Consider the following 9288-nt stretch of genomic DNA (forward strand, 5'->3'; position numbering starts at 1 on the left):
TTACTCAAAAAACTCAAATTTCCTTTATGTAATCCCTAAAACCTACTAAATGCATTTCAAACGTTTTTTTTTACTAAATCCTTATAGTTTATATGTCATTTTCTCTACCATATCTCAAAACAGAATCAGTCAATTCTACCTACCTCGTAACCATCAAAAAAAATCAAAATAAACGTAAATTAACCTTCTTTTCTTTATAGAATGACTTCAAATTGTAACCTGAAACTACATTTATTTATCCTAAGTAGCTTTAAGTTTGTAACATTATACATCTATTTATAATTAAATCTTATTGTTTTATTGCTCTTTGAACCATGTTTAACTGCTATCCCCACCATTATAAGTTGTAAATCACTCGGGGAACGTGCAGCTCACGTTACGCTATCGAATTACATTACCCACGAGCTGCTCGCATGCATGCCTCATGAACCATTTTTATTATACTATTATTATTATTACTTATTTTACCTAATCTAGTCATAAATAACTTAAAAAGATCCATACTTTTAATTTTAGTTACTTTTATAATAGTAAATAAAGAATAAATATGAAAAACAAGAAATAAAGTACTTACCCAATCTTCTTTTTTCTTGCCCTCGATTGTCAAGGAGAGTTAAGCCTGATTTTTTTTTGTGATTATAGTAAAGCACTTAACAATTTTTATTTAATTTAATAATACACCAAAGAATATAGACTAATAACATGCAAAAGTAGACAAATTCACTTCTAAAAATTTTTCTGGCTTTCTAACTATGTGACAAAAGCCGTTAAGTTTCCCATGGGAACGATGTTGCTACTCCGAGTGAAATTGACAATTATCTGTTCAGAACACAACGTTATACAATACGCCATTTGATACATGAAAACCTTGACTTTCTATTGGTTATCGGTAATATATAATGAAACATAAGAGGGAACTGTCAACAAATTGTTAAAGAGAGGATGTGACAAGTGGGTGTGACAGGAGAGGTCTGATTTTCTATTTGATAGCTCTGTAACCAAACAATATTGACAGCTGTAAAGATTATGGTCTGTTTGAGCAATAATGATTTTTAGAAAGTATTTTGCATTTAATTTCGTACATTTTCAAGGGGTGATGGATAAAATAGGGATGATGACATGATAAGGCAAAATGTGTCACACTAGTGGAAATTCAGGATTTTTTAATATATTTCCTTGTAGTATTAAGAACTTAAAACTTGTATGCTATTAAAATATGGATTATTAGCTAAGCTTTTATGCTATTCTAATTGGTATAACATAAACAAAAAGTGTTTTAATAAAATTTTTAATGTGAGACACTAAAACTTTCTGTCATGCACAGTGAAGTGTACCCAGGCCACTAGGGTTAAATGACAATGATGTATGTATTTTATGGCATATGACATATACTGTTTTTTTCATGAAAAAGCCTCTAAAAATCATCCTGCATCTAATAGCTGAAGTTAAAGAAAATGTATCTCTCAGTTTTGCCCCATAAGCTAAATTCTACCTAGTCTTTCACCAGACAACTATAGATTAAAATGTAAAAGTTATTCTATACAAAAATATATGATTAAGCTTATAATTAATGTTTAATGTAAGTGTTTCTGAATTCTCATGAACACTACTTTCTACTACAGTTCTTATTTGCAACATGCAACAGTTCTTAAGCTGCTCACATGCAAAAGATACCCTGGCCTTTTTCCTTACTGCAAAGTCAGGCCAGTACAGTTAACTCGCTGAGGACACTGATATCCACAATGAACACTAATGGAAATATGCTTATCTTTTGAAAAATACAGAAATAATTGTGAAAGCTTTCAAAAAGTGTGGCATTAGTAATGCACTAGATAGAATTCAAGATGATACACTATTTATAAGCAGTAATGATGAAGATTTTGCTGGATATTTAGATAATTAAACCTATTTTTTGCAGAACAGTGTTTTTTGCTCTTTATCTTGTTGTTTTACTGAAAAGCTTTTTCTTATTATGCAAATTTGATTTAATATGTTGCATATATGATATTTTCATTGAAATAAGTTGTTCTTGATATGCAGATTTTATGTTTCATGTTACTTGGAGTAAACATTAAATGATTTGATACACTCAAATGTTTTTTTCCTAAATATTCTTTGCTGAAATATGAGTGTGTCTTATATGCTGTAAAATATGGTACACTATATAGAAAGCTATTTATTGTATAACAGTGATATACTGTGCATATAATGTTGACTTCTGTAACAATTATTTAGGTTGGTTAAAAAAACTCATTCTTGTATCACTATGAAGTACACTTGCATTGTTTACATTTTACAGAACGGTACAGTGTTCATTTTACCAAATTCAAAATCATTCAGTGACAAGACATTTAAAATTGGATTGTTTTCTATTTAATCTTTAGCCCAAATTTTGGAAGAGCTCTTTTATTATTTGCAGTTGAGGATTTTAAAAACTTAACTTCAATGATAAACAATGTTAAACTGTTAACAAATAGTAAGTACTTTGTTCTTACTGATTTTGAGATCATTCAACAAAAAGTAAACTTTGCAGTTATTTATTGTATTCATGATAAATCATGAAATAGAGGATTTAAAATCGATTCTCACTTATTCAATGGTGTGAAATCCACAAAAACTGTTGCAAAGTAACTCAACAAAGATTCAAAGTGTCATGAAACCTGGTTGTCTATGCATGTAGATGTATGAGTTCGTGCTCACAATTGTCAGTGTTTTTTATGCTTCAAATTTTTTCTGTAAAAGCTAGGGAATTGTGTCTAGATTTTTTTTCTGTCATTTTTGTTGTCTTTTATTTGGTAAAAGCTGTGATTTACTCCATCTCAAACGTAAGTTGTTAGTAATGCCACTGACAGTGTTATACATTATATAAAGTATTATCTCTTCTATAAAATATACATTAAGCAGAACATTGTCTCTTGCACGAAAGTAATATGAACTAGCTCAAAATTTGATATTCCTGGCAATATTGTAGGTTACCTATAGTGTTTACCCTCATATGACAGCAATGTAGTTTATCTATAACATTGATTCTTGACAGTAATAAAAGTAACTGTAATTTTTATTTCTTGCCATCCTCAACCATATGGCTCATGTATAATAAGTGAACTCTGTAATTATAATTAAGTTGGAGTTGTACAAAGACCTTTTTATTTTTCTCTTACTGTACAATCTTTGCTTCGTAGGTGTTGGAGAAAGTGGAACAAGCAGCACAAGCCTTGAATAATTTATTAGAAGACAGGCTTGACCTTCGAATGCCACACATGGAATGTTTTGAAACACTAGATGAGGACAAATCAACTCCTAATTTTGAATGGGAAAAAGGAGAACTTCTAGTTTTTGAAGATGTAGCTTGCCAGGTATTTCCAGATAAAACCTCACTAACTTGACCTTATACAGTGTCAAAGAACAGTCTATTAATGCTGTCAAGATGAACTCATCCTGTCACAGTCTTGTAATATTGTATGTTCAACTAGTAATATTCAGCCACTCTCTTGATTACCTTTTATTCCCTTTAGTTATTTTAAATCTTATTTGAGCATAATGTGAGTCAGTTATATAGTGGATATGGCACATCATTTGTATTTCAGTTATTGTATATTTGCATTCAACCAATACATTTAACAATCTATGTTCAACTAGTAATATTCAGCCAGTCTCTTGATTACCTTTTATTCCCTTTAGTTATTTTAAATCTTATTTGAGCATAATGTGAGTCAGTTATATAGTGGATATGGCACATCATTTGTATTTCAGTTATTGTATATTTGCATTCAACCAATACATTTAACAATCTGTAGTAGTTAAATGTCTCTAATTGTGAAATGCCTCTACTTGTTAACTAACAGAGTAAATCAGTTGTTAATTTTATTTGGGAAACTTTTTATCCAGAAAAATCAAAATCTGATATTAAAAAAGGGTATTATTTTGGAAATTTATTTTGTTGTAAATTAGTTCATATAATCAGGATTATGCTACGTTGATAAGAGCATAACATTTTAACATAAAAGTCAAACATGAAATTTAAAGACAATGAGGGACCTGTTGGTCTGTCTAGGCCATCCCATTCTTGTAATGAAAAGAATAATGTATACACCTAGGTTTCGTATGATCTTGGGTGCTACCATTTCTACAAAGAAAACTATCAAGAAGCAAAAGAAGCTTTTTGTAAAGCCTCGTCATTATTTCCTAAGGTCAGTAACATGGTGTAAGTATTTTGTTTTATGCAGAGTTTCTAATTAAATGATGGTATTTTTTTCAACACAAACACCCTTGACATCTAATTTTATTAAATGCAACTTCTTTTTTTAAAGACCAGTAAAGTTATGAAAAGAAACAAAGAGTAGAAGTACCTTGTAACCCATGTTAGAACATTATTTATAAATCAAAGTTTGTTGTGGATTGTCACACGTGTTTGTAGTAATAATTAGATTAATAATTTGTCACATTGCAGCTATTGTTTTTCTCTCTTTTTAAACAGTAGTCTTAATATTATGAAATATGAAGATCCATTCATGACGGCAGATTATTGTTCAACAATATAAATCTTTATCCTTAGTGTTGCAACTCTTTCAGTTTAGTTGTTAACAGAAATTCATTGTAATCTTCATATAATCCATTACTGTTTTAAAGTGTTTGTGATTTCTTATACACAGATTCAGGTGCAGATTTACTATAGAGACAAACAAGGCCATAGCCTAGTTGTTAGATGTCATATTTGAGGGGGGGGGACAAATTGTGAGCAAATTGTAAAATTAAAACCTGCCACATGAGTCAGCTCAGCATCGTTTAGTACTGAACCTAGGAAGGTCAACAGGGTTGTAATTCTAGAAACCGGTGATTTAGGGTTATTTGATAGATCTCGATGGATAAAGCTCAGCACAAGTAAAACGAAAAATAACAAAAACAACTAAATATTAATGCAAATGTGACATGATGAAATCTATATGGATTATACTATGGTGGTACCATACTGTGCATTATACCATCCTCCTTATTCGTATTCTTCACTGCAGAAATGGCATTGTCTATTTGAGAATCACTAGGAAATCATCTAGTAATTCATGTGCTTCAACTTGAACGTCTTTGGGCTTTACTGTGCCATTAGTTTCACCAAATGTTGAAACTAATGATTTTTTATATACAATTAAAATCCCCCTTTTTGAATGTAATGATACCATTATGCAAGTGTTTTATGTTTCACTTTCAGTGCAGTAATCAGTTGACAAATCTACAATTCATCTGGTATGTCAAATTGATTGGGACATCTTGAAATATATTCTTTCCTCATCCGACTAGGACCCCCTGGTTTAGCTTAATCGCTACTTTTAAACCATCACATTATGAACCACATCTAGAACATCTTAAGCGTGTTTCCTTACTACATTGTTTTACTTTACATTTATAAGTTAACTTCCCCATGTTGGCTCTCATGGTCTTGGATTAGGTCAGGTTCAGTGACCTAGACCTCAAAAATAGTGCCGAATGTCTAATCAAAACAACCCAGACCATTCCAGAATGACTCATTTTTTTTGGATTCTCATCAAGATGCCAGGCTGGCTTGTGTGGCAGGTGTTAAATGTTAGTAAGAACTGAAGTAACATTATTCTACTTTTTACATTTTAACATGAATAATCACAGATTTCAGCTTTGTTGAAAAGGTTTTTTACAAATTTTAAATCCTATTTAATTTAAATAAACACATTTTTATAATCATTTTTGAAATTTAGAATTGCAATTTTATAACATTAGTTGTAATTGTTGTGGGAGGACTACACTAAATTTCGAAAATAAAAGATAGAAAACATACAACTTTTTTGTGAAGAATTTATAAATTACTTATTTGTAAAAGTACTGAAACCTAGAAAATACAACAGGGAACATTTTGTAATCATACTGCTGGCTTTGCCTGGCTTCCAGTTCTGTGCACTAGACTTGCAGAAATTTTCATTGCGACACTCTTAATTGAATCTATGGTTAAAAGCAAGACTTAGAAGTTTGTAGAATTGTGACTAGTTATATTGCAGTATAACTTGAACAATTATAAATAAAAAGTTATAGTGTGGAATGCACCTGTCTTAATAATGAATAAAAGCTACTCATATTTGCACTGAAAAATGGACAGAAAAATATATGTATAAATTTGTACTTTAAAATGAAACATAGGAAAAAAAATTACTACACATGAAACATTAGAAGGGCAGCAGAATGCATTTAGCCTAGGGACAGTAAATTTTTAAGTCCACCACTGCATAGATTGTTAGGTTTTCCAGTTAAAAGTAGATTAGATGTTTCACCACTTTTCATGTTTTTTTTAGTTGACTAACATAATAGCAAGATGATTAATTTGTGTAAAAGTTACTCATACAAAACACTGTAAGTACGGTTCCATAGTTTTAAAATTATATATGTATTTATATTTGTTCTATGTTTTACTTTTAGCTTCAAAATCCAGTGATGTGTCAAGTAGAGGAAGCAAAATTGAAAGGCTACTGTCAGGCTTGCGGTATTACTACTCCTATTGTTAGTACACCAGAAAGTCTTCAAGAGAGACTTGTCAGTTCTGTCAAAGAAGGATTTAAAGTAAGTAAATTGTTGATATTTATAAAATTACTATTACAGACTTAAAGAAATTTTCTGGTATTCAGATGACATGCTTAACATTATAAGTCTTTCGCCTACAAAATATCATATTTTTAGTGAAGTATTTTAAATAAACTAAGAAAAGATTTAACCATGAATATATTGAGTATTTGTTTTCAATAGTCCATGTGCAAAGAAATTTTCTTGTGAGATTAAAAATACTTTTCCTCATCTCAAAAATCTCAAATTTCCTTTGTTGTATCCCTAAAACTACCTGAATGCATTTCAAATGGTTTTTATTCATCAAAACTTTATAGTTTATTTGTTATTTTCTCTACCATAATTCTATACAACATTGGTCAATTTGACTGACCTCGTAACCACCAAAAAAAAATTGAAATAAATCTAAATTAGCCTTTTTTGTCTTTCTAGAATGACTTCAATTTGTAACATGAAACTACATTCGTTTATCCTAAGTAGCTTTAAACTTGTAACAGTATACATCTACTTATAATTAAATTTTATTGTTTTATTGCTCTTTGAACCACGTCCAACTACTACTAAATCACCTGGGGAATGTGCGGCTCGCGTTATGCTATCGAATTACATTACCCACAAGCCATTACGAGCTGCTCATGTTCATGCCTCTTGGAAAATTTTTATTATATTATTATTATCATTTATTTTACCTAATTTAATCTTAATTATTCTAAAAAGATCCCAATTTTTACTTTTTAATTACATTTATAATAATAAATACAGGATACACATGAAAACAAGAAAACTCAATCATCTTTTTTTCTTGCTGTCGATTGTCCATTTAATAATGTATCAAAAACTATAGACTAATAACATGGAAGAAGTAGACAATTTCCCCTAACTCTCAAATTGTTTTGGCTTTCTATTTGACAAGAGCTGTTACAAATTCATCCAAGATATTGGGAACAAAGCTTGTATTAACTAAGAAATTGATGACTATCTGTTTAGAACACAACGTTATACCATACATCATTTGACAGATGAGAACCTTGGCTTTCTATTGGTTATAGGTAATATATAATTAAACGTAAGGGGAGAACTATTAACAAATCCCGAAAGAGAGGATGTGACTGGTGGGTTTGGCAGAAGGAGTCTGATTTTCTATTTGATAGCTCTATAACCAAACAAAATTGAAAGCTATAAAAATTATGGTTTGTCTGAGCAATGACAATTTTATAATGGGTAATTTAATTTTAATTTCGTAGTTACTGGAGGGTTAATGGATACCTAGAGAAAATGTGTCACGTGAGTCACACTAGAGGAAATTCAGGATTTTTTCAAATATTGCCTTATAGAATTAAGAACTTAAAACATTTATGCTATTAAAATAAGGATTATTAACTAAGATTTTATGTTATGCTAATTAGTATAACATGAACAAAAGGTATTTTAATAAAATTTTGAATGTAAAACACTAAAACCTTGCATCATGTGCAGTTAAAGATACCTGTGGCGATAGGGTTAAACTTCTTTTGTGTGTGTTGAAAATCTTTTTGTTGTCAAAATTCATGTTCAAAACTACTGAATAGTCTATTGTAACAAATCTAGAGTGATTATTAAACAGGTCATACCATATTCGGCTAGTTTTTTTTCAAGCAATATTTGTTTATATGGTTACAGGATTTGGTGAAATTACTACAAGAAGATAACATAAAACGAGAGATATCTCTTCCCATCAGATCAGAGATACAGCTTGAAGTGTTGAAGAAAATGGGCAGGTAAACAGGACTTTATATATTGTTTTGTTATATAGTAAGAAAAGGCCTAACATTTTGTAGCATTAAACACGAGAATAACCATCATAGGTAGGTAATATATTAAAAATTAAGTTTTACAAATTAAATATGTTCTGTGAGAGGTGTTTTCAGCTCATTCAGAATTAGAACCTCATCTAGGTTTTGGAAAGATAACTGTTTGTGAACATTTTAATTATTTAGTGTATAGCTGAAATTTGTATATTTTAAGTGCAGGAAGTATAAATATCTTTAATTAAGTTTTACTGAAGTAACAACCAGTAGTTAAAATAATTTATCATATTTTAACACTTGCAAAGAAATTACTGAAGGACAATCATTTTGGGCATTAAAACAAGAAAATTAAAAATAAGTTAACTCTTTCAATCCGGGCTCAGTCCCTAGGACTGACCTCGTAACTGTTTTGTGCTTGTTATAGTTTTTATGCTATAACTTTTAAATTAGTAAGCGAATGTTAACGAAATCTGGCAGTTTATCAGTAAACATTACAATGCTTTCATACGCAAAATATCAAATTTTTTTATTAAGTCTTAAGGTTTGTAAAGCAATGTTTTTTTCATGCCTTTTTTTTCTTTTCACGTGTTACATTTCTAACATGCAAAGTAATTTTCATTTTAAGATAAAGAATACTTTTATGCATCAGAAAATTTTCATATTTCACAAGTGAAATCTTTATAATGTCTGAATAGTTATCAAACATTTCTTAATAAAAAACTGTATGTTATCTGTTATTTTCAGTAATTAATCTCTGTACGGGTTTCATAAATTGGACTTGATCTCTCAACCACCATAAAAAATTAGGAAGTAAACATAAATTATGCCTCTTTCATTCAAGAATGAGCACAAATTATAACACGAAAACATAAATGTTTACACTAAATAGCTTAAATCTCATAACATTATACATTTATATATA

At 29.9% G+C, this 9288-nt stretch overlaps 2 protein-coding genes across 2 annotated transcripts in view; both read left to right on the forward strand.

The window, feature by feature from the left end:
* Positions 1 to 6574, forward strand: part of LOC106471229 (integrator complex subunit 8-like) — a 32824-nt gene extending 26250 nt beyond the window's left edge. The window contains exons 7-9 of the mRNA XM_022399854.1: positions 3183 to 3356; positions 4098 to 4204; positions 6439 to 6574. Of these exons, the coding sequence (XP_022255562.1) occupies positions 3183 to 3356; positions 4098 to 4204; positions 6439 to 6454 (297 nt within the window). The 3' untranslated portion in view covers positions 6455 to 6574. The remainder of the gene's footprint in view (positions 1 to 3182; positions 3357 to 4097; positions 4205 to 6438) is intronic.
* LOC106471230 (integrator complex subunit 8-like) overlaps positions 6454 to 9288 on the forward strand; it is a 47705-nt gene continuing 44870 nt past the window's right edge. Inside the window, exons 1-2 of the mRNA XM_022399855.1 lie at positions 6454 to 6579; positions 8239 to 8336. Of these exons, the coding sequence (XP_022255563.1) occupies positions 6454 to 6579; positions 8239 to 8336 (224 nt within the window). The remainder of the gene's footprint in view (positions 6580 to 8238; positions 8337 to 9288) is intronic.

This window comes from Limulus polyphemus, unplaced genomic scaffold (genome assembly GCF_000517525.1).
Source record: "Limulus polyphemus unplaced genomic scaffold, Limulus_polyphemus-2.1.2 Scaffold4483, whole genome shotgun sequence".
NCBI lineage: Eukaryota > Metazoa > Arthropoda > Merostomata > Xiphosura > Limulidae > Limulus > Limulus polyphemus.